General features: G+C 37.8%; 2 protein-coding genes across 2 annotated transcripts; both read right to left on the minus strand.

Annotated features, from left to right (window-relative positions):
• Positions 1–6,762: 6,762 nt before the first annotated feature.
• Positions 6,763–12,903, minus strand: KRT25 (keratin 25). Its single transcript, XM_074319533.2, has 8 exons — positions 12,462–12,903; positions 12,065–12,147; positions 11,500–11,656; positions 9,240–9,401; positions 9,030–9,155; positions 8,452–8,669; positions 8,028–8,095; positions 6,763–7,108 (listed from the first exon to the last, which is right to left on the minus strand). Exons 1-8 carry the CDS (start codon positions 12,888–12,890, stop codon positions 6,999–7,001), a joined length of 1,353 nt encoding a protein of 450 aa, XP_074175634.2. The 5' UTR covers positions 12,891–12,903; the 3' UTR covers positions 6,763–6,998.
• Positions 12,904–15,482: 2,579 nt separating this feature from the next.
• On the minus strand, positions 15,483–20,744 carry KRT26 (keratin 26). The gene is made up of 8 exons (XM_019747538.3): positions 20,304–20,744; positions 19,174–19,256; positions 18,632–18,788; positions 18,341–18,502; positions 18,125–18,250; positions 17,561–17,778; positions 16,208–16,275; positions 15,483–15,634 (listed from the first exon to the last, which is right to left on the minus strand). The coding sequence occupies exons 1-8, from the start codon at positions 20,742–20,744 to the stop codon at positions 15,483–15,485; spliced, it is 1,407 nt and encodes a 468-aa protein (XP_019603097.3).
• Positions 20,745–26,775: the final 6,031 nt, after the last annotated feature.

The raw sequence follows: 26,775 nt of genomic DNA on the forward strand, positions 1-26,775 counted from the left end.
GGAGGTCTTAAGTGTAGAGTGCCCATCCATCCTGGCAGTTCAGGGGTAAGCTTTAGAGGACGAATGTGCGGAAGCGGAACTCTGCATGGTCTTGGGGACCTGCTGTGAGGTCCCTTGTGTAGTGAAGGCTTAACTCGTCAGGCTTGGGAGGCACACATCCTGCATATCCCAAAGAAAGCCCTGGCCATTACCCAGCTCCTAGGAGATAACCTCCAAGCCTCGGAACATCCTGCCTGATGAGAGTGTCTTTGTAGATGCAGAGAGTTTATGCTAACAATGTGATTTATGGAGGGGTCTTTGGCTACACTGTGTCAGTTTGGCGTCTGAAGGGACTGGAGATGGAGCAACTAAGGTGAGTCATATGGGTACTTGTGCCTATGTGACCAACCCCCAGTGAAAACCCTGGACAACACGGTTTGCTTCCCTGGTTGGCAATACTACATATGTGTCCTCACACATCATTTCTGGGGTAAATGCATGCTATTTTGTATGATTCCAATGTGAGAGGACAGCTGGAAGCTTATGCCTGGTGGTTCCTGTACCTGGCCCTATGCCCCTTTTGCCTTTGGTGATTTTAATCTTCATCATTTCACTGTAATAAACCATAACCATGAGTATAACAGTTTTTCTCGGCTCTGTGAGTCCTTCTAGTAAGTCATTGAATCTGAGGATGGCCTGGGGCCTCCAACACACCTCTGCAGAGCAGAGCTAGGAGAAGAGAGGGAAGTGTGTTTCCTTTCTCACTTTCAGATGACAACTTCCAAGTCATTGTAGCATCACGAGACCTGCGACTATGAATGGCTTGGTGCAGAGCATTAAATTATAGTGGGAAAGGCTAGTTGCTCAAGGTTCTGTATGTAGTTTTAAAGCCTGGGATTAAAGAATTATAAAAATTAAATGAGTGTGTAAATGTTAAGACTTCACTGAAACCTGTATATTTTGGGTTATATTTGAAAGTTACTAAATCCTCTAGATAATTTAAAAACTATAGCCCTGTTCTCTCAGTACCTTGTATAAATATACCCCTTTTTTACACCGAGCAGGTAAAAGGCCCTGCTGAACCAAGGCAGGCCTGTTCTGCTTCCCTTTCTGGAAAGCCTTCAGCTACTTCCTGCTTTAGACACTAGTTCAAGCACATTAACCACCTTGCCGACCTCCCACCTGAGCAGGAACATCTAGGCTATACTCCGGACCGAGTTCCTGTAGGCACAAGCCTCGCAAGGGATAGGATCAGGAGCTGAACTCTCTCTGTTTGCTTTGTAGACTTGCCATTTTGGCAGCGCATGCATCGGAATTAGCTCATTTTTCTCCCGAATGCTTTTGTATTAGGTGACTGATTTATGCAATTCATTGCCTGAGCCTTGTGGTAAAGTAGGGAGAATTATCATTCACCTTTCAAAGGACTGATAAGATTATATCCCTCATTCCTCGCTGGGGAAACTTGGCCTGGATTTGTTCATCTCTAAGCTCCCATATGTTTTTCAAGTTCTCTGATATCATGAACTTAATTTTTACATTTTTGTTTCTTCATCATACTAACTACATTTATTGAGGACTTAATATGAACCAGGCACTTTCCCCAAGTACATAGATTGGATATATAATCCTCATAATGCCCTGAAATAGGTATGATCATTATTATCCCCATTTCACAGGTAAGGAAATAAAGACACAGAGCAGTTAGATAACTTGCCCAAGAACATATAGCTAGAAAGAAGTAGAAACTCAGGCAGTTCAGAACCTGATGCTTGAACCACTTTTCAATGCTGTCTTCTCTAGCAAGTAAGTTAGACAATACATTTTTCTTTGTTAGTTTGAGTCATCAATGAGATGACTTAGAGGAGAAGGTCTAAACTGTGGTGCCCGGACCTGCCAGCTGAGGCCGGGAACACTCAGCTCCAGCCTGAATTGTCACAGGGCTCCTGCTCTGATCACTTTCTCATGACCTTGAAACTGACCATCTAGAACATAGTTCTATACATCAGACCATTCCTGAGCCTACAAATGGCTCCTTAAGAGTTTTCCAGGAATGTAGGTAAGGAACAAAAAAAGGAAAATGGATAAAACTAGGTGTGATATTCAAATTATTTACAAACCATATGGTATGGTTTCTGATGAATCAGAGCAAACAACCAGCATTGTGGCTAGTCTGGAGTGGGGTTCTGGAGGCCTCTGTTGTGCTTTGTACATTTCATTACTTGGTGGTGGGGAGGGGGTCATGGAGGCAAGCCTGGGGTCATAGTTGAGGGCATTCTGGGGGGCTCTGGGCGGTGGTATTTTAATGACATGCACCAGCACTGCCATAGTCCTTTCTGTAAATTTGTACAAATATTCTCTCTCTTGGGCACTCAGCTTGAGGAGTGGAGTGTGGGCTGAGCATCCAAGCACAGGGCATAACTTGCCCAAAGCCTTATAGGCAACCTTTTGTAATAACAATTCTCACCTGGGAGTGGGGAGGGGCGTACATATCACAATTCCTGCTGGGATTGGCATAGTGTTTTCATGTTTATCCCACAGGGAACATCCATTGAACAGAGCTGCGAATTTCTGCTTTCTGACATTACCAAGGCAATCGTTTTTTTTTGCAGCATGGCTTTGCTACTATAGAATAGTTTCTTGTTACAATTGTTAGGGGTAAAATTTTTGCCTAAATCATCTCAGGAAACCGAATGTGTAATTTCCCCCCAAAACTGATGATTGATCTGATTTTCTTGCATTCATTTCAATAGATGCCTTTTGGAAGTCTCAATGACTAATTTTTAAAATTCCTTTTAGGCCTTAGGTGCAGCTTCGAATTGTTTGGTACAAGCTTGAGTCACATTATTCGTTCATTCAGTTCTGAGTCTGGTCCTGTGCTACCGTGTTTCCCCAAGAAGAAGATCTAGCCGGACAATCAGCTCTAATGTGTCTTTTGGAGCAAAAATTAACATAAGACTCGGTCTTATTTTATTGCAATTAAAGACCAGGTCTAATAATATGATATAATATAATATAATATAATATAATATAATATAATATAATGTAATATAATACCTTATATTAATTTTATTTTCGGGGAAACACGGTAGGGGCTAAAATTTCAGAGATGATAGAAAAAGTCCCTGCTCTTAAGAGCCTACAGGTGGCCACATCATGAGATAGATGGGAAATAGGCAATGACAGCACAGAGTGAGGATATGGACCGAGGTGCTATGGAATGGATGATATGGGAGGACTTCCCATAGGAGAGTAAGTAGGAGTCTTCATGGCCAGGCCACACCTCCACCATGTCTCACGTATCTTTACTGGAAAAGGCTCCCTGCTCACACTCTGCCTGCCTACGATCCATTCTCCACACAGCAACCAGAGCGGTTTTTCTAGATTCATGGCACTCTCTGGTTGGAACCTCCCATGGCTTCCAACTGAACTTTGAAAAAAGTCCAGCTTCCTCCATGGCCTCATTTGAACCTCTCCACTCTTTGCTCACTGCTTCAGCCACACCAGCTGTACGTCTCTTTCTGGAACTTGCCAACCTTTTTTCCTGCCAGCCTTAGGGCCTTTGCATTAGTTGTCTGTAGAGCTCATGATTGGCTGCTTCTCATTCATTTGGGCTTCAGCTCAAATGTCATCCCCTTTGAAAAGTCTCCAGTGACCGCCCATCTAAAGGAGCCACTTGGTCCCTGTATTACTCATGCTTTTTATTTCCTGTTTTTTTTTTTTTTTAAATGATGTTTTGATATCTTAAACAGCTTGCTGGCCCAGGGCTAGCCAATTCTTGGAGATAGCAAAAGGCTCTGCTGGAAGCACGTCTTTATATGCAAACCACCCAGTCCTGAGTCTATAGCCCCAACCATCTCCTCATCTAACTCTCACACATCAAGCCAATATTTCCCTTGCCCTAAACCATCCCAGGTCGAGGTACTGGACAACTGGAGACTGACCCTACAGCCCAAAGCCCCAGGAAATTATTCACATTAGCCAGTTCTAAACTGTTCATTCTGCCCCTCCTTTCCTTTCCTACAGAACTCCCGATAAAGGCTTTGGCCTCAGGTTTCGCCTCACTCCTTTTTGCCTCTTGACCAATGTTGGTGTTCTCCATGTTATGCTATGACATGCCCCCCTCCTCTTGGGAAATATAGGTAATAAAAATCTTCTTTCAGTGGCATTGGTTTTTCCATGTCATCGCTCAGCCGTACCTCTAAATTAAATCCTGGGTATAATTTCAATACAACCCCCAAACTACCCCTCCGTGTATTGTCTTGAAGACACTTAGCAGCATCTGATGTCCTCTTGGTTGTTCAGTTGCCTGTGTTCTGTGTGCCTTAGTTAGTATGTAAGCTCCCCGAAAGCAGGAGTGAGATTTGTCTGGATTCCCATAGATCCTCAATCCCTAGGATTGTAGTGGGCACTTAATTGATATTTTTTTGACAATCTATGAATAATAGACACTAGTATTGGCCTTTGATCACATGAACCTATCTGCAGTCTTTACAAAGATTAGAAGAGGAATGGGACTGAGTTGGAATTCTTTCACACAAAAAATGTGAAAGTACCAGTTATAAAGGTGCGGTAAATATTTGTGAGCACTCTCTAAGTGGCATGGTGATACGTGTTTTAAAAGAATAAATCAAAGATGTTTGCAGAGATAAGGTTAAGACTATCAAATGTCAGTTTCAACACCGTCTGTCTCCTTCCTCTTAGATTATTCCTATAACTGAATATTGATAAAGATTGACTGGGACTTTAAATGAACATCATCAGTTGGGAGGGTCTATATGGGAGAAGCTAGGGCTTATGGGAGGAGTTCTCACACTAGGTATATCTCATTTCGAGACCCCTACAAGAAGACCTCTATGCTTAGAATAAAGCTCTATGGTTGTAACTACCCCTCCCCTTAACTTCCTTCTTCCTTCTTCATCTTGGCATGCCGGGCAGTGTGTGTAGGTGGCTTGCCATGTCTGCATGGGTTGTAACCCTTTGTGTGACTAAATCCTTTTTGGTGGCAAAATGCCTAGTCGATATTGTATTCCAGTTGACAATATAAATCCATCCTTGGGCATTTTTATTGCTTATATAGATCTGTGTGAATATAACTTTAAGCCTAAGAAAGGACAGATACATTTTATAAGATTTGATTTCCTCATGAAGTAAGACCTTATCTGGTAAGACATCCATGTAAACACCTGAAAATTCCCATTGTTGCTGTGAGTAAACTCTCCAGTGAACCAGGAATGAGATGGTGATGGCAGCAACAGTGGCGGAAGGAAGAAGGACATTTCATTAGGGCGCAGTGTTGACATACTGGCTACAGTGTATAAACCGAAGCTCTGAAAATGTCCCCCCAAAAGTTGTCTTCTTTCTATAACATAATTATCATTCAATTTCAAAAATGCTTTCAAAATGAAGTCGTATTAGTACTAAATAAGAGTCTTATTACTGATAAAATTGATTATTGTTATTAAATGAATGGGAACAGTGGCACAGAACCCAAGTGGCATAAAATCAGAAAGTATTTTCTATTTGGTAGGGAAATGTCCTTTATGCTCACATTTATTGAGAATGCTGCATTTCTGAGAACTTATGAATTTTCTCTAAAATTGTAACGCTTTTGTTTCACATAATCTGGGGGGGGGGGGCATAATTATGCATTTGGACTCTAGTGGCCTCTGGCAAAGATTGCATTAGAAAAAGACAATAAAAATAATTCAAGGATAATTAAAATACCCTTAAAGAACTCCATCATCTTTTCTGCTTAGTATTTTCAGATGGAGCCTGAAATCAAATTTCCATGAATGGATTACAATATAGATAATCCATCCATAGATGACTGAGGGTCAACTAAGTCTCTAGGGGTAATATTTAATCTGAGGAAATCATGTTTTCAGCTCATTTAATTTTTTCCCCTTTATTAGGGATGAATGGTAGTCAAGAGCGTGATAAACATCAGGTATACTTTGTAATACAAGTAAATGACTCCATTAATAGAGCTTGAATTCTAAACCAGAACTTTTGCTTTAACCTCCCTTACATTTGGAATATTTTAAAAATACGTATTCAAAAAGAAAATGATATTTGAAAATTAATCATTATAAATATTGAGTATTAAAAAATAAGCATTTGTTGAGTGTCTACTCCATAAGTGCACTTTATAATAATTTGTTTAATATTTACAATAACCTTTTGAGAGAAGTACTATTATTATCCCCATTTTACATATGAACCTGAAATGTATACATTTTAGCTATCACGAAAGGGGATAGGCTTGTTATTACTTTGTCTAAGTATGGCAGCTTGGGGATTTAAGTGAAAGCATTTTTATTCATTCTGAATTTGTCTCATTTTGAATTATTGGGAAATCTTCCTGAAAATTTAGAGGGAAATCTGTTAATTTTTAAAAAGTTGTCCTATAAATTAAAAGCTGTTAGGTGTTCATATATCTGTACCACAGACATTTTCTTGAATTAAAATTATTGGGGTGACAATGGTTAGTAAAGTTACACATGTTTCAAGTGTACAATTCTGTAACACATCATCTATATATCACATTGTGTTCACCACCCAGAGTCAGTTCTCTTTCCATCACCATATATTTGACCCCATTTACGCCCATCTACCACCCCCCACCCCCTTACCCTCTGGTAAGCACTAAACTATTGTCTGTGTCTATGAGTTTTTGTTTTTTTGTTTGTCTTGTTCCTTTTTGTTTTCAGTTTTAGATCACACATTTTAAATGTAAGACAATACCACCAGTGATAACTTGCTGAAGGAAGAAGATTTATTGAATGTAAAGAATTGACAGCATTTTCTATATGATCAAATGAGTCATCATATTAGTATGTGACATTCTTTCAGATGAATGGGGAGATACAACTATTGATTGCCAGATAGAGATTATATTTCAGTAACAGAAAGACAATAGGACAGACATTTTTCTTGAACTTGCTCATTTTTCTGGACAGATATATAATGCCTTCTCTTCTCAAAGAGTATTTGGCATATGCTAGCTCTTGTGTCTCAAATTAATTGCTTTGAGATTTCTCTTCCAGGGAGTGGAGCCTGGTAGTGAGTATTTTGCTGCGTTGGTCTACCTCCTCAAGAACTTTCTTAACCACTATGGCTTTGGCTGGATCTAAAAATTAAAATTTAAATGAAGATTTTAGAGAGTTGAAAAAAGATGAATAAGATCATAATGGCTAAAATGTAGAATCAATCCAAATGTCCATCAGTGGATGCATAGACAAACAAAATGTGGTATATACGTACAATGGAATATTCAGTTTTAAAATGGAAGGAAATTCTGATACATGCTACAACATGGAAGAATCTTGAGGGTATGATGCTAAGTGAAATAAGTCAGTCACAAAAAGACAAATACTTTATGATTTTACTTATATGAGGTACCTCGAGTTAGGAAATTCATACAAAAAGTAGAATGGTGATTGCCAGGGGTGGGGAGGAGGAGGGAACGGGAGTTATTGTTTAATGGATATAGAGTTTCAGTTTTAGAAGAAGAAAAAAGTTCTAGAGATGGAGGTGATAAGACTATGAATGTACTTAATGCCACTGAACTGTATGCTAAAAAATAGTTAAGATATTACATTTTATGTTCTGTGTATTTTATCACAATGAAAATAATTTAAAAAGATGAATACAAAATTATATAAATTAAAGGAATAGTAGGATTTTTACATAGGATGAACTATGCAATAAGAGCAAATACTTAGATGCAGTTTTGGTGAATTTTGATTTCCTGATTAGCCAAAAACATGGTGACATGTTACTTAAAGTTAGCACACATTACTAAAGTTAGATATCTAGTGCATACTGATATCTACTACAATCTTTATTATATCTATTCTTATATATGCTATTATATATATGTATATATATACACATATGCATATATATGTGTATATATATATATATATATATATATATATATATATATATATATATATATATAATCTCCTGGGAATATAAAAACAATGAAGCTATACATTGAAATTGAAAAGTAGTATAGCGTAAAAACAGAATTTCATTTCAATTACCTTTGAGTTGATTTCCCATGTTTCCAGATCCATAATCTTTAGACTTGTAACTTCCAGACTTACAAGCCCTGTGAACACACATTGTTGAAAACATCACAAAAGAGAGTAATTTAGAGGGAAACCCTCCAATTCTAGATTCATTATTGTGTTTTCTTTAACTGTTTGGTGAGAACATTTCATTGGGTTGCATCTGCTTTAGCATCAATAAGTGATTTAAAAATTTTCATACCTTAAATAGAGGGCTTGTTGCATTTTGGTTTTGTAAGATGTTGCTAATTTGTATTTTGGCAGTAGAGTACCATGTTGAATATTTAGTGTCTTTGATAATCAATGTGATCATAGCAGTTTACGTTCACTTTCCAGATATCTAAGTTTTATGCAGATTTCGGTATGTTACATCTTCTCTGTACATTATTTTACCTACCCATCATCTCCACCGATGAGGAGGCAGTAGGTCTCGATTTCTTTTTCCAGATGGACCTTGATGTCCAGGAGCTGCTCGTACTCCAGTTTCTGCCCCTCGGTCTCGGTTCTGACCTGGTGCAGCTGCTCCTCCAGGGCCCCGATCTGAGCCTGGATCTGGGCCAGCTGCGCACAGTAGTTGCCTTCGGTCTCTGTCAAGGAGCACTCCAGGGATTGTTTCTGAAGGAAACAGTGAAGAACCTGAGACAGATACCCACATATACAAGCTCGCTTTGACCTCTGACTTTCTCCTTTTGTTAACTTTGCCTGTGATTGTTTCGGATTTCACATCGACACATAGTTAAGAAGATTGTGACGCTCCTAAAATGAGCACGTTTTCCTTTTTGGTAGAACACACCTGAAGGTACACACGTTGATGTGTCAGCTGTTCTTTATCTACAACCCTACTCTTGCCTTACGTTTAACTTAATTGCATAACATAATATGGATATAGTCTCAACACAGTTCAGGGTTTTAAAACCAACTGGCACATATTTAAAACGATAACCTAGGAGATGGTGAGAAATTGTCCTTTCCTACCGTCGCTAAGAGAGACTGAAGTTCGATTTCCAGGGTTTGGAGATTGCGCTTCATCTCCGTCAGCTCGTTCCGGGCGGAGGTCGTGGCTCCCACGTCCTCAGAGATCTGCTGCTGCAGCGAAGCGCTCTGCAAGGTGTGAGTGACAGAGCAAATCTTAGTTGTGTGAACATCGCCAACATGCAGAGCGCTCGTTTTCTGGTCAAAGCTCACCTTCTCGTTGAACCAGGCCTCCGCATCCCGGCGGTTCTGCTCCGCGAGGGCTTCGTACTCGGCCCGCATGTTGTTCAGCAGGACGGTGAGGTCCACCCCGGGCGCCGCGTTCATCTCCACGTTCACGTTGCCCCCCGCGGCGCACTGCAGAACTTGCATTTCCTGGAGGGAAAAAAGCCTTCAGCTCAGCGATGCAGGGATCTTATAGAAAGTCTGTGCAACGAGCCCCGTCTGCATTTTATATTTCCTGACCAGTTGATATAACTTTCAGTGGTGGTGAGCTCACTACCTCGTGTAGCAGCCTGTTTCATTGCTGAAGAGTTTTAATTGCTCCAGAGGACCTCCTTATAGCGAAGCCAGTCCCAGCTCCTATAGCTCCCCATTCATGGGTTCCTTCTGCTGCACAGAAAAAGTCTTAATTCCTTTTCCAAATGAAAGTCCTCAACATTTCAAAAATGAGTTATCTGTCACCTCTTATTCTATTCATTTATAGCTTAAATGTCTCTCTACCTTGGGGGACTGGTCACTATTCCACTTGGAGACCAGCTTTGGTGTTTTCTCCACCAGCTATACCTTGAAAACAGCATCAGCTTGGTTGAAGGGCTGAGTCTGAATAATTCTGAATAATTGAAATAATTATAAATAAATCATGTTTATATACTTATTTATAATTATAAACATATTTTTTATAATTAGTAAAGGAAGAACATCATTGTCTAAAGATGTGCATTAAGCTTACACAGGACATGATAGTGTCATGATGGACTTTGGTGTCATACAAATCGCTTTGCGAATTTGGGTTCTGCTCTGAGTGGCTAGGGGAGCTTGGGAACGTGGCTTAACTTCTTTAAGTCTGTTTTCTGAACTGAAAATTGAGGATTAAAAAAAAATATTCTCTGGGTTGTTGAAAGTGGTGAAAGAACTATTCGTAATAGGACCAACAGTACTACCGGGCATATAAATGCTAAAAAGATGCTAATTATTATGATCATTATCATCATCATAGAGACAGGAATCACTTTTGCGGTCAAAGTCGACGTATTATCCCATCTGAGGTGGGTGCTGTTGGGACGCAGTGCGTCAGTTCTAAGATTGTGGATGGCAGACATCACTGCTAAGACTGTATACACTGAAATCGCATGGATCAGCTTATGTCTTTGCTGCAGGAACCCTCCTGCCCACCCACACCCCAGGCCCTGGATTGGTCGTAAGGACAATAATGAGGCTTTCTTTCCTCCGTGTACCAAGTCCCTCAGACGTTTCCAGCATTCTTTCCTCCCTGATGGTCCCTATACCTTCTCTGTCTCCAGGTGGGGTTTTTATTTCTGAGGATTTAGGGAAAACTCCTCTGCTTCAAGCAGATAAACAAAAAGATAAAAAGATACACATGAGTTTGTTTGTGAGTCATTAAAAAAATCAATTGCATTCAATTCATCGAAACTTTGTTGAGTAACTACCAGAGGCTAGAACCACACTTGAACCCATATATCCATATAAATGTGTTCTTCAAGTAGTTATATTTATAAGACAGCCTCTTGACTAACCAAGCAGCTTTCCTAGCTTGATTTTCTGCTTTAAGCATTTGACTTGACTGTAAAAGTCTTTTGGCTGTTTAAAAATATTAAATTCATTTTCAAAGAATAAAGGTTTTCTCAGGAAACAGTGGGTCTGAAAGTAATCCCTAAGATGTGCCTGCAGCAGTGGCTGTATGATTTGATTTTGACTCTACCTTGCCACGGTGACCACTTTGGATGTGTACTATCTATTTGGAAGTATAAATTTCGATGTAACAGTTTCATTTCGGTCTCATTTTTATAGCATATCTATTAAGAGTACGTATTACTATTAAGCATATATACTTAATGTGTGTATGGAGTAAATGTTTAAGTGATTTTAATCTGCCACTGTTATAAAGAAATTTAGGCTATCTTTAAAGTATATGTACTTTAGCTAATAGGTGGCATCTTTGAAGTGTGTCGGTTTAGCTATAATTACCTAGCCAAACACTGCTCTTGTAACCCTGATTGGTCTGGAAAACATGATTCTTTTTTTTTTTTCCCATGGGAAACAATGAGAGAGCAACGGCAAATCTGTACAAATACTTCTCTACTTCTAAAGACATCTCAGGCCTCATATCTGTCTGACAATGATGGATCGTTAGGACCAATTTCTTATTTAAGAAGTCAGATACACTATCTCCTGGCAGGCAAGTGGATAGTGTCTGCAGAGGGATGGCAAAATGTAGACATTCAGCTCTTACCTCTTTATGGTTCTTTTTGAGGTAAGTCATCTCCTCACTCAGGGTTTCGTACTGAATCTCGAGGTCTGTTCTGCACAAGGTTATTTCATCCAGAACTCTGCGTAACCCATTGACATCAGACTCCACACCCTGGTGAAGAGCCAGCTCGTTCTCATACCTGAAAGAGTATTAATGATTTTATAATTTGTTACAAGATTGGAGAAATAGTCACCAATCAATAATCAAATGCTGAAGTTCTGGAATTTTGAAGTGAAGTGGCAGATTTGGCCACAAGAGACATTTTCAAAGTTTAGTGTCTAATAATTATTATTTTTCTTTAGTTTGAGGCATGTCTTTGGCAGACAAAGAACTAGGGTATCAAACACTACTTTTATAGCAGTTCACACTGTATATTTCATAGCCCAAGTATTACAAAAAGCAATAACAGTCTGTTTATTTTAAAGCCAAGTATTTTACAGTGTTGGAATAACAGTTGGTGATAGTTAATGGAAGGGTCAAAAAATAAATTCAATTTAATGCTTTGCATTCATCGCCACGATTTTTTTCGCTGTGTGAGTCTACTTACTTGAGTCTGAAATCATCAGCTGTCAGCCTGGCATTATCGATCTGTAGAACAGCATTAGCGTTGCTCGTGGTGGAAGCAATGATCTAGAAATGGGAAATTTGGCTTTTTAAAGGCAATTTTATCACAACTAATTAAAAAAGCAAGAAGTAGAGGTTTTTTTAGATTAGGAAGTGGAAATAATCAAAATTAATATAGTTACTAGATACTCAGTGACATTTTAAGTCATGAGATTAACCAACCAAATCCACTTAGTGCTTATTTTCCCAATGCTAAATTGAAATTCCCTTTAAGACTTTATAAGTGGCGATGATACATGTTTTCAGTATTCAGTGAAGAGAGGAAAAGAACATTTAGAAAAAACAGTACAAAAAACTAATGGCAAAGTGTAATTTCTTACCTGATTTTTGAGATCACTGATTATGGGGAAATATCTGCTGTAGTCGTGATCAAGACCCCGGCAAGAACCAGGCCCAAATTTCTCATACCAGCCCTTGATCTTCTGTTCTAGTTCTGCATTGGCCTCCTCCAGGGCACGCACATTGTCCAGGTAGGATGCCAGGCGGTCGTTGAGGTTCTGCATGGTCACCTTTTCGTTGCCAGAGAGGAGACCGCCCTCATTCACAGTAAAGCCAGCACAGGAATTGCTTCCGCTTGCATTTCCTCCAGATGCGCTGCCCCCAAAGGCACATGAGAAGCTACTTCCAATTCCGGGCATGGTGCTGACATTTCCAGCCCCAAAGCTGGCTCCTCCACCAGAGAGTCTGAGCGATCCTGTGGTGGGACGGGGACAGGCCCTCCTGGATCCACCGGAAAGTCGAAGAGACATGGTATGAGGCAGGGCAAGCGGGTCACAGAGCTGTGCTTGTGAAAGCCAGCATGGGGTGCCTTCTCGTCTCAGCTGTTTGGTTTGCCTTTTTATAGACGATTCTCAAGTGTGTTCTGGATGAAATTCTGCCTACACAGAGGAAAATGTGGCTTGCCAGCCTCAGCAAGTTAGCATAATTGGATGATTTTTCCTAATTAGTAACTAACTTTGCTGGGCTTATTTCTGTAGGAGGGCAGTTGCCCTCAGGTTGGTGGTTATCTGAGAAATGGGTCTGGGTGGAGCAATTTCAGGTTCCTTATTACATTTTTAAATTGTGAGTGAGTCACTCTTCACTTCCCTCGTTAGAAGATAAAACCCATCAGTCCACCACACCATAAAAATCTGGCGTCATGGTTTTGGGCTATTATGCCAAGGCAGATTTTGATGCTTTTGAGACTTTTTCTGCTTTCATTTTCACAATTCTATCTGCATACGTAGAGAACAGAACTGGAATCGTTATTTCCCCAATCTGGTCCTTCAATCACCAGTCCACGCACCCCCATCTCCCACCCCCACCCCTCTTGCCACTGTTTCTGATGGGAAGTAACTTCATTTTGGCTGACATGCATCATATTTTGTTGACACTCGTTTATGTCTAGGGATAGCTGCCTTCTCTTATCCATTTTGGTAATTAAGAACACACCCCTAATTGCTATTCTGGGTTGTGGGAGTTTAGAAGGATATTAACTTGTTTCCTGACCCAGCAAAATTTGAAGCAAACCCGGAAGGAAATGTTTCATCTGTTTTTACTTCATTGTGGTTTAGCTTAAGTGAAAGTCATCAGTAAGCTAATTATTTACTGGCTGTGAATTTCTATATATTTATTGAAAACCCTAACTATTATGGAAATTTTGGGAAAATCTGGAAATGGGCTTATGGACAAAATTTACATGAGCATTTATTATGTGAAGCTGTTGTGAACATATGGATTCAGTCATTCATATTTATTTAACAAATATTTATAAAATACCTACTATGTGCCAGTCATGGTTCTGGGCACTTGGGATAAGTAGAATCATACATTATTTCTCTTTTTGTGTCTGGCTTATTTCACTTCATATAATGTCTTCAGAATTCATCCATATTGTAGCATGTGTCAGAATTTTCTTTTTTTTAAAAGGCAGAATAATGTTCCATTGCATATATATACCATATTTTGTTTAGCCATTCATCAGTAGGTGGACACTTGGGTTTCCTCCACCTTTTGGCTATTATGAATGATGCTGATACAAACATGGCAACCACCATTCTATTCTCTGCATGAATAGATTCTTGATGTAAACAAATCAAGCAATATCTAAGAGCATAGAGTAAAATGTTAAAGTCCTTCCTCACCTTTCCCTCTCTTCTATCCTCCTTACTCTGTCAAGTAACTATAGTTTACCCTTCTAGACGTTTGCACACTTCCAGGTGGTTTTCTATGCATTTGCATACATGCATGGCATGCAAACACACATATGCCATATTTGAATCATCTGTGTTGTATGCATTGTTGTGTAACTTGTTTTGTTCACCTTATATCATAAGCATGAATAGGTCCCTAATGTGGCAGAAACTGTTGGTTGATCCCCAATTTATAACTAGGCAATAGCTGCCCACAATAAAGACTACTTTCTCCAGCATTTGTTGCAGTGAGCTGGTTGGGTGATTAACCCAGCCAATGTGATATAAGCAGAAGTATATGTGGCGTGTTCTAGAAACTTTATCTGAGAGGAATCTGACACAAGTCTTTGGCTCATCTCCTCCTTTTTCCCTCCACTCTGCTGAAATGGGTGGGATGGCTGGATGTGATGGGTGGAGCTTCATACTGGACCATGAGCCAGGGCCACGTCTGGGGAACGGCAGAACTGAAGGCTGACAGGAACCTGGGTCCTTGAATGCCCTGCTGCAAAGCAACCATCCCGGCCTTGAGTACGATTTTTGTGTGTGAGAGACACAAACTGCTATCTGTGTAAAGTCCCATTATTTTGTTATTTTACTCAGGGCCAAACCAAACATTACGTAATTTGTTTAACCACTATTTTATTAAAGGACTTCCAATTATTTCCCATTTTTGGCTATTATTAATAACGCCTTTTTTAAAGGATAGATTCCTTAAATTATTTTTTCAGTTCTTTTTAGTCAGATTTATTGAGATTTAATATATGTATAGTAAAATTCATCTTAAACATGCAGTTCTATGAGTTTTGACAAATGCATAGTCATGAAACCTCCACCACAATCAAGATATACAGCCGTTGTTATTCTCTCCGACCCCAAATTCCCTGTACCCCTTTGAAGTCAACCTCTCCTCACACTGCCAGCTCCAGGCAAACCCTAATCAGTTTTCTACCTATAATTTTGTCTGTTACAGAATGTCATATAAATGGAATCATACAATATGTACCCCTGAGAAGGATTACATGCAACAAACATGAGAAAAAGCAGAGAAGAAAAACAAATTCCAGCTTTTTTATTTTTAAGAACCAAAAGGGATGATTTCCTTGGGTTATCTAGCCAATGAAATTTTGCAAAGGTAGGTTTAGAAAAAAATAATAACCCCTTTTCCCTTCATCATGGTCCTTTCAAAGGTACATGTTGTTCCATTGTAATATTGCTTATTTTAGAGGATTTTTCTTCAACTGAGTGGACCCTCAGTGAAAGGACGTTGTCCAGTTGATCCAGCTCCTCACCCACTGTTTTGACGACAGTTTCTTCTTTTGAATCTAAAATAAGATAAATGAAAGTTTAGTACTCATTCTTAACGGGTTGAAAGGTATGTAGTCATGATGAGGAAATTTTTCAAAAATGGTGTTTGCAAGTTTGCAGTAAATGGAGATATAAGTCTCTATTTGTGTTTGAAGTCTGTGCTCAGCAAGGCCCAGACCATCTTCCTCGCATTTACCACTTTTTTAGAGCAATGGGTGTTTCCAAGCATATATGAAACATGGATCAAAATACGTAAGTGTCCAGCAAGTATAGGCCCGGAACAAGTAACGTCTTCTTTTAAACATGAATTTGCCCTCTTTTTGTAGTTTAAAATAAAGTTGCTCTTCTATCAAAGCATTGAAACTATGAAAATAATAGGTTCTAAGTAAGAAAGATATTGGGATATTGGTTCCCCATTTCAGTAATTTCATAATTTGACCACATCTGTGCACAGGAATATGAAATACAGATATTAAGAGCTGTCATAATGACTTACCTTTATCCCTTCATTCATTAGAACTAAATTTAGAAACAATCTTATTTAGTTTACAAATAAGTGACTTAATACAAGGTAAAAAAACCTTTTATACCTTTGATTTGCTTTTCGGAATTTACGGGCCCACACACTTTTGCTTTGCAACATGTGGACTTCCTTTTTCTGTGAAGAGAAGAGTAAATTATTGCATTTTTTTCTTTCATTAGGGAGCTCATAAATAACTGTGAATTGGGAATAAATGTTTTGGAGTTCTAGTTTCAATGAGATTCCAATTCTTTTTATGTTTAAGAGATATTAGTAAGTTTTTCATGACTTCAATATATTGAAAGAAGAGATTAAATGGGTGTTGATGATCAGAAATTCCCTTGTAACCAGGTATTATCTCTTTCATCTAGTCCTATGGGGACTCCAAGTTCTCATTCTGACTTTTCAATCACCTGGCCAATGAACATGTTTGGCGTGCCTACTGTACAGAAGGTGCTAGGCTAGGTGTGAAGAAAACATAGAGCCAAGATACAAGCAGTTTACACTGTTGAAAATAAAAGGAAATATGTGCATCTAAAAAGTTATCTATAACACGGCATGGAAGGTGCTGTAAGAAAAGTGAACAACGAATGGTGTGAAGAGCACTTTGTTAGAAGGAGGGAGCAATCACCATTGGGATCTTATGAGAAAATGCCATAGAGGGCTGACACTGACCTTGGGAGATGTGTAAGATGTTACTGACTCATGGTGTGACTGTGGGCAAGCCTTCAGTAATAGCCAGATTACCGAATGCCTTTTGTGCGCGAGCCACTGTCATGAGCGTTTACCTACATAGTGAGTCACCATTGTTAAAAGTCATTAAGAGTATGATTTTGGTGCTATCACTATTTTACCAGTAAGGAAACTGGGCTTTAAAGAGCTTAAGCAGTGTGCTCAGATTCACCCAATGGTGTCATTTGCATCCAGGTTTGCAATTTTAGAGCTGTTGTTTTTGGCTATCAAGCTACTGGTGCCTTCTTCAATTAAATCTTCTTGTATCTTCACTGCTCATCTTTCAAATGAAAATGTAGACACCCACTTCATACAGGGTACATGCATGGTAACTAGTGAAGTAGTAATAAAATAGAGTGTGTTATTATAAGGAATGTAATTCAACACTAAGTCACAGAAAGCAACTTTCCCCCTGGATTAGAGTACAGGAATTGTTTAACATTCCATATTTAAATGTTCTATATATTATTATAGATACAAATACTTTACATATTTAGAAATTTGATTTTACTGCCTGTTTTCACTTCACTTGGATGCAATAATAAATGTCTGAGGCCATCTATGAGTATGATCTTTAGAGCAGGATATTTTAGGATACAGTATTGGGATACATGTATACTGAGAAAACCTAGTTGATGTGAGGCTAACTTTTTAATGATCAGATTAATTTTTTTCACTAGTTAATATTTACCCGTCTTCTCCATCGATTAACGTGCAATAAGTTTCAATTTCTTTTTCTAAAAATATTTTGATATCTAGAAGCTGGTCGTACTCCAGCTTCTGGCCTTCTGTTTCTGTTCGGATCTGCTGCATTTCTTCCTCCATTGCCCCAATTTGATTCTGGATTTGCTGGAGCTGACGGTGGTAGTAGTCCTCCGTCTCGGCCAAGGAGCATTCATAGGAATGTTTCTGAAAGGAGAACAAAGCTAGGCTTGTCTGTGGAACTGATAAATGACACGTTCATATTTTAAACATTCTCAAGGTGGAAAGACACATTTGTTTGAGGCCTAAATCTTTTCAGTTAAAATCAGTATTAGCAAAGTTAAAAAAATGTTTTTCCTTCCATTGAAAAAAGTTTGTTTTTTACAAAAAACTTTTGGAACTGATGAGTCAGAAGTAATGCTTATGGACAAAATTCTTGATATTTAATATATTTTATATTTTTAGTTATATACACTTAGTTATATATTTAGTACTTACACACACACACACGCACACACAAACACACTTCAAATCCGTGGTGAGTCCTACCAACCGTGGCCACGAGGGAATGAAGTTCTATTTCCAAGGTTTGCAGATTGCGCTTCAGTTCCATCAGCTCATTTCTGGCGACTGTGGCTGCTCCCTCATCGTCAGAAATCTGCTCTTGCAGAGAAGCACTCTGAAGCATAATTGGTCAGGAAGGTTAGTGACCAGCCTGGTGGTCTACTGAACACCCAAGCCCTTGGTGTGTGACTTGCCCCAGCTGTACCTTCTCGTGAAACCAGGCCTCGGCGTCTTTGCGGTTCTGCTCGGCCAAGCCCTCGTATTCGGCCCTCATGTTGTTCAACAGCACAGTGAGGTCCACTCCCGGGGCTGCATTCATCTCCACGTTCACGTTCCCCCCTGCTGTACACTGCAGGACCGCCATTTCCTGGAAAAGGGATCAGTATTAAAACTCAAGGTTGAATTTTGATTGAGAGTCACACGCCGCTGTGCAATGGTCAGTGGACTTGAGGAAGGAAACCCGACACCATAGGAAGCCACCCTGCCAGTTCCTTACCTCCTCGTGATTTTTTTTGAGGTATGTCAATTCCTCACTGAGGGTTTCACGCTGTATCTCCAGGTCGGTTGTACGAAGGGTCAGCTCCTCCATTACTCTGTGCAGACCGTTGGTGTCTGCCTCAGCGCTCTGGTGCAGAGCGAGCTCGTTTTCATACCTGAAAGGTTATTAAAGAACTTGAGAACTGTAATCGTAGGCAGGTGCAGAGGGTAACTTCCAGACATTTCATATACTGAGAGATATATCTGTCCACACTTCTGAAGCTCATTGCGATGGCAAAGTGGTGAAACACTCTGTAATGCCTACTGGTTTATGAATATTATTTTGGAGGAGTTGTTTATTCGGAGTTGAATTTTGTCATCCAATGTGCTTAACAGTTGGATAAAAATATTGTTTGAAGTTGATAAGGACACATTTAATTTAATTTCTTCAGTGATCTAGACTGACTTTATAAAAACATACTGATTTTTAAAGTAAAAGATATGTTCTTTACTCCAAATGTAGGATTTTTACCTGCATGATAATTAATTAGTTTTACTTACTTCAGCTTGAAGTCGTCAGCAGTCAGTCTGGCATTGTCATTTTGTAGAACAATGCTGGCATTACAGATGGTCGCAGAAATAATCTAAATAGGGTAGATTGTGCAAAATGTTAAATTCCAAAAGTCAAGGGAGACTCCAGAGTTAAGTGTGATTCTTCTTAACCTATCAAGCATCTATTTTAGTATCATTTTGGTACATTAAAGGAATCCGGATTTTCTTCATATAATAAATGTCCAGGGCTTAAGAGACAAAGTGTAAGCTTTTACAATAATGGATACTTTTATTACTCTTGATTAAAAAGGATGAATTAAATATAAGATCAACAGAGTGATTATATCTATTTTTTTTGTTAGTTTCAGGTATACAAAGCAACGTAATAGTTAGACATTTACACCCCTCCCAAAGTGATAACCCTCCCAATCTACTACCCCTCTGATGTCATATATAGCTGTTATAGTACCATTGACTATATTCCTGATGCTGTACTTTGTGTCCCGTGACCGTATACGCGTATTTGATTATAGTTGACATTCAGTTTTATTCTACTTCAGCTTCAGGTGTATAGCGCAGTGGTCAGGCATCTACACAATCTATGAAGTGACCCCCCTGATAAGTCCAGTGCCCATCTAGCACCCTATATGATCTTTACAACATTATTGATTATATTCCCCATACTGTATTCCATATCCCCATGACTATATTGTGACTACCAATTTGTACTTTCTAATCCCTTCACCTTCTCCCCCATCCCCACCCTCCTCCCATCTAGCAACCATCAGTTTTTTCTCTGTATCTCTGAGTCTATTTCTGTTTTGTTTGCTCATTTATTCTGTTCTTTAGATTCCACACATAAGTGAGATCATATGGTATTCGTCTTTTTCAGTCTGACTTACTTCACTTTACATAATATTCTCTAGGTCCATCCATGTTGTTGTGATTGTATCTATTTTGAAACTTTCTCTTTCATTAATTAATTAGACAAATTTTTATTGCCAGGCACTGCCCTAAGCACTATGAATATAGAGTAAGCAAATCCTACAACACATATTTGCTAAACACATTTAGTATTTTGTCCTGTTTAGGTCATGCACACCCAAAGTAGTAAAAGTATGCAAATTCATATTTCTTACCTCCCTTTTAAGATCTTCAATGACTGAGAAATAGCTACTATAGTCATGATCGAGTCCCCGGCAAGAACCAGGCCCATATTTCTCATACCAGGCCTTGATTTTCTGCTCAAGGTCTGTGTTGGCTTCCTCCAGAGCTCGCACATGGTCCAGGTAGGATGCCAGACGGTCGTTGAGGTTCTGCATGGTCAACTTCTCATTCCCAGAGAGGAGGCCATGCTCATTTCCAAGAAAACCAGCACAGATGCCACTTCCCAACCCTCCACCGCCATTATAGAAACCTCCTGCAGAAGAAACGCTCCCAAGAGGACAAGAAAAGCTGCTTCCTGCCCCCAACCCACTGCAAGCATTCCCAGCCCCGAAGCCTGTTCCTCCACCAGACAGCCGACCAGAGCCAGCTCGTGAGCAGGCCTGCCTGGAGCCACTAGAAAGTCGAAAGGACATGGCGACAGCACAGCTGAGTGACACTTCCTAAGAGAGGAGCAAAGCTAAAGTACACCATCCGTAGTACTTCCATTGGCCTTTTATAGGATTCAGTAGATCATGTCAGTCTGAAGTATGCCGATTTATAGTAAAATATTACCTACTCCCTAATTGTTGTGTTTCATAATTGGGTGATTTTCAATACTGTCCAGTCTGTAGGTGGAAAGGTGCCCAAGGATATCTTTGTATATGAAAAGGTGCCCAGTGGGTAACATTGAATCATAGTTTTCAAAGGTCAAAATTAAATATGAGTAAATGTACATCTTTTTGACCTCTGGAATAGATTACAGTTTTTTGCCTGTATAACAAAGACTTAACAAGTCAAACAAGAAATGTCTACTGCTTTTCTCCTGCAAATGCTGTGGAGGGTCTCTATTATTCCTGCTTTACTGAGTATTTTCTTTCTTATTTAAATCAGAGACTCTCAATATGTAGTAATCGTTTGGTGGTGGGAATTCTTGAATTGATTTTTTTAAAATTGAAAACTGGAATAATAGAAGTACTATAGTACTTTGCTTATTAATTTAACTAAAATTAATGAATATGTACCCTTGACAAAATTATTTGTATTGTGATTTCTTGGTTGAGTCCAAGAATAGAATGTCCATTCATCTAACTTCTGAGACTCCAAATTGTTCATTTCTCTATCTCAAAAGTATTGTTTACTGCCTTTTAGTTTAAATTTATGTATTTAACACATTATGAATTATTTTGAGAAGTGAGCGTCATACTGATGAGTGGGGAGTAAAATGTATGGAGAGAGGTGTTTTTAGTGCTGCCTAAAAAGCCAATCATTTGGTATTCTACATAGAAGATTAGTTGTCATAAGGAAGCAGATTTTTCCTTCTCTTGCCTTGATGCCCATGGGAAGTTGTCCTGTCTAGTTGTGTTTCCTTTCCTTATTGGCCAAATGAAAATAATAACATTGAACAGTCTTAAATGAATGTTGAGCAGTTCCAATAATTAATGACTATAAAACAGTCTGAAGGGCACAAACATTGTGTAAGTGTTAATTACTTAAATTATTATAATAAAGTGGCTATGTCAGACAGGGTCAGGTCTCTATCACTTATAAAGATACAAATTGATTGGTTAACTGATTATGGGTTTGGGTAGTTTTGAAACAGTCATTTTTTCTGTGTGAGATTTTTCAATGTTGTGGATATTGAATACTTTGAAAAACATTCAGCATTATTGTCCCTAAAAGATAGTGAATATTTGGTGGATGAGAATGCATGGATTTTTTTGACCAAAAATATTTTAAGATAATTAATATAAAACTGTAATTCAGACCATTGGCACATGTTTAGAACAATGTCTGAGAAGTTAAGAGATGCAGCTCATATTCAGAGACTTGTTACTGATTTTGTTGTGATCTGGTCAAAATTTTAATCTTTTGCCCATGTTTCCCATGAATAAAACAAGAAAAACAGAATGTGTTGTCAGTATAATAGTTTATAAGTCTTGAGATTCTTGAATAAGAGGTATTATGAGACTACAAAGTATTATTAACATAATCTACTGATCTCTGGATATTTTATAAATAGTAATTAACTTGTAATCTTTTGTAAAATAAGTTAAGCATATATTATTAGAAACATTTTGGAGATGAGTTGGCTCTGAAGCTAAGTGGCAACACAGATCACAAAGCATTTTTTATGTCAAAGCAGGACTGGAATATATGATGCTTAACTGCTCAAAACGTTGTCATCTATTTACTCATAATGGTAAATCTCTTGAATTTTCTTAATCATAGATTTCCTCTAAGTTAGTAGTTACTCCAAAAGTTTAGGTCTGTTTTAGTCTTTTCTGGAAGTGAGGAATAGACTTAAATTCTCTAGTCCGTTTCTATCTATATATTTCTTCCCTGAGAATGATTGTTTTATTCATGGTAAGAAACAGGTATTCAGCCACATAACTATGATTTCTTCAGAATCTATTTGGTATTAGAACATTCATCATATAATGTGCATATTTAGGTGCTCAGAAATAATTGAATTGAATTTTTAAGTTATGTAGGGTTATTGTCTGCTTATCTCAGGATGAAGTTTTTCATTACATTATTCTAATGATCATACACTAATTTTCCCCTGATAAATACAGTGTTTAGTTTCAAACATGCTTCAATACCTTTTGCCATTGTTTACAATTCACATTCTACATTTCTGTTAGCCAGGTTTAGAAATGTTTTTTTCTGGACCATGAATGAGGCTTGTTTTGTCACTAGATTCCTAGTTTTTCTTTTTTTTCTGAGAATCAGATTTTGGTATGCTAATTCCTCCCACGAAATGGCTTCCCTGGTTTGTCTGGAAAGGAGACTCTGATGACTTAGCCTAATCTCAGACTGATTCGAGTTAGAATGTACTTAGTTGTTTTTATTCCTTCTCTCGCTAAAAGGAAGGTGGAATCATGAGGTTCTCACTAGCATGGTATTATGTTGTGGTTTAGCACACAGGCTCTGGACCAGACTGCCTGGATTAGCATTCCAGCAACTCCAGTTATTAGCTGTGTGACCTTGGGCAAATTACTCAAACACTTTCTGCCTCAGTTTCCTTACCTGTAAAAATGGATGATAATAATAGTACCTACCTCAGAGGGTTGTTGTGAGGATTAAATTATGCTTAAAATAGAGGCTAGCACGTGGAAAGTGCTGGGTATCACTATTATTGATTCTTTCCTGGGAGCTATATTAAAAAGCCCTTAATATATTTTCGATTTTCTTGCCTGTTGCTTTTGGTGTTAAATCTAAGAAATCATTGTCAAGACCAATGTCAAGATTTCCCCTAGGTTTTCTTTGAGGAGTTTTACAGTTCCAGGTCTTATGTTCAGGTTTTTAATTCATTTTGAGTTGATTTTTGTGTACAGTGTATGACAGGAATCCTATTTCATTCTTTTTACACGTTGATATCCAGTTTTCCCAACACTATTTGTTGAAGAGACTATCCTATCCCCATTATATATTCTTGGCTCCCTTGTTGAAGATCAATTGACTATATATGCATGGATTTATTTCTGGGCTCTCTATTCTGTTCCATTGGACTATGTCTTTATACCAGTATCATGTTGTTTTTCCCCCCAATTTTTTTTATTGTGGTAAAATACACAGAACATAAAATTACCACCTAAACCATTTTTATGTGTACAATTCAGTGGTATTAAATACATTCATAATGTGCAACTACCATCCATCTCCATGATTCTTTTTCATGTTGCAAAACTGAAACTCTATACCCATTAAACAATAAGTCCCCATCCCTTCCTCCCCCATCTTCTGGCAACCACCATTTTACTTTCTCTCTCTTTTTTCAGGAACTGCCATACTGTTTTCTGCAGCGACTATTTCATTTTTACATTCCCATGAAGAATGCACAAGAGTTATATTAGGTTGTTGGGAAAGTAATTGCGGTTTTTGCAATTATTTTTAACCTTTTAAACCGCAATTACTTTTGCACCAACCTAATAATTTCTCCACATCCTCACCAACACTTGTTATTTTCTATTATTTTCATTGTGGCCATCCTTATGGGTATAAGATGGTATCTCATTGTGGTTTTGATTTGCATTTCCCTAATGATTAGTGATGTTGAGCATCTTTTCATGTGTTTATTGGCCATTTGTATATCTTCCATATGCTTTAATTACTAGAGCTTTATAATGTATTTTAAAACCAGGAAGTGTGATTTGTGCTGTCTCAAAATTGCTTTGGCTATTCAGAGACTTTTGTTTTTCCATATGAAGCTTAGGGATTTTTTTTTTTTTTTTTTTTTTTTTGTATTTCCAAATGTCATTGGGATTTTGATAAGGGTTGCATTGAATCTATAGTTCACTTTGGTGGTATGGACAATTTAACAATATTAATTCTTCCAATTCATGAACATGAGATATCTTTCCATTTATTTGTGTCTGCTTTAATTTCTTTCATCAATGTTTTATAGTTTTCAGTGTACAAGCCTCTCATCTCCTTGGTTAAGTTTATTCTTAAGTACTTTATTTTTTTGATGCTATCATAAATGGGATTGCTTTCTTAATTTCCTTTTTGGATAATTTGTTATAAGTATATAGAAATGCAACTGATATTTTAATGTTGATTTTGCGTCCTGCAACTTTACTGAATTTCTTTATTAGTTTTAATAGTTTTCTTGGTAAAGTCTTTAGGGTTTTCTATATATAAGATCATCTCATTGGCAAACAGAGACAATTTTATGTCTTCTTTTCTAATTTGGGTGCCTTTTATTTATTTATTTTCTTGCCTAATTGCTCTGGTCAGGACTTCCAAGGCTGTATTGAATAAAAGTGGCAGGAGGGGATAGCCTTGTCTTATTCCTGATACAGAGGAAAAGCTTTCAGTTTTTTTATCATCAAGTGTGATATTGGCTGTGAGATTGTAATATATGACCTTTATTATATTGAGGCATATTTCTTCTGTACCTAATATTTTGATCAGTTTTATCATGAAAGGATGTTGAATTTTGTCAAATGCTTTTTCTGTATCTGTTGAGATGATCATATGATTTTTATGTTTCCTTTTGTTTATATGGTATATCACATTTTTTATTTATATGTTGAACTATTTTTGTGTCCCAGAGATAAATCCTATTTGATCATGGTATATGATCCTTTTAACATGCTATTGAATTTGGTTTGCTAGAATTTTGTTGAGGATTTTTGCATCCATGTTCATAAGGAATATTTGCCTATAATTTTCTTTTTCTTATAGTCTCTTTGTCTGGTTTAGGTATTAGAGTAATACTGGCCTTGTATAATGAGTTTGGAAATGTTCCCTCTTCAATTTTTTGGAAGAGTTTGAGAAGGATTGACGTTAATTCTCCTTTGAGTGGTAGAATTCACCAGTGAAACCACATGGTCCTGGGCTTTTCTTTGTTGAGAGAGTTTTGATCTAATTCAATCTCCTTACTTATTATTGGTCTGTTCGGATTTTCTATTTTTTCCTGCTTTAGTCTTGGTAGGTTGCATGTTTCTGGTAATTCATTGAGTTCTTCTAGATTTTGCAATTTGTTTGCATATAAATGTTCTAGTATTCTCTTATAATTCTTTGTATTTCTGGCATCAGTTGTAATGTCTCCTCTGTCATTTATAATTTTATTTATTTGAGTCTTCTCTCCCTTTTTTTCTTGGTAGTTTAACTAAAGATTTGTCAATTTTATCTTTTCAAAAAAACCAACTCTTAGTTTTGTTGGTCTTTTCTATCATTTTTCTAGTCTTTATTTATTTCTGCTCTAGTCTTTATCATTTCCTTCCTTCTGCTAACCTTGGGCTTTTTAAAAAGTTTTTTCTTTTTCTAGTTCCTTAATGTGTAAAGTTAGATAGTTTATTTGCAATCTTTCTTCTTTCTTAATGTAGGCAGTTATCACTATGTTTCCTCTTAGAACTGCTTTTGCTGCATCCTGTAAGTTGTGGTATATTGTATTTTCATTTTCATTTGTCTTAAGATTTTTTAAATTTCCTTTTTGATTTCTTCTTTGACTTACTGATTTGTTCAGGAGTGTGTTATTTAATTTCTACATATTTTTGAATTTTCCATTTTCATCCTGTCATTGATTTCTAGTTTCTTACTATTGTAGCTGAAATAGATACTTGATATGATATCAATCTTCTTAAATTTGTTAAGATTTGTTTTGTGGCCTAACATTGTGGAATTCCCCACTTGCACTACTTACTCTCCACGTCTCTTTCTTTTCCTTCGGATAGCATCATCTGATTTTTTTTCTTTATTTTTAGGATGTTTCTGATTCTTCAACTCCTTATTTCCACTTCTATAAGCATGTTGGACTCAGGGATTAGATTTTGTTTACTATTTTATTCTCATTACTGGCACTTAGTGTGTGCTTAGTAAGTATTTATAGAAGGAAGGAAAATTGTAAATTTTACAGAAATGTGAAAAAGACTCCAATTAGTTTACCTGTTAAACTTACTCCTAACTTGTGAACACCATTGAATTAAACAGAAGAAATTAAAAACAAAATTCAGCTTC

This window comes from Rhinolophus sinicus, chromosome 12, assembly GCF_057876585.1.
Source record: "Rhinolophus sinicus isolate RSI-liver-muscle chromosome 12, RSI-T2T, whole genome shotgun sequence".
Classification (NCBI taxonomy): Eukaryota; Metazoa; Chordata; class Mammalia; order Chiroptera; family Rhinolophidae; genus Rhinolophus; species Rhinolophus sinicus.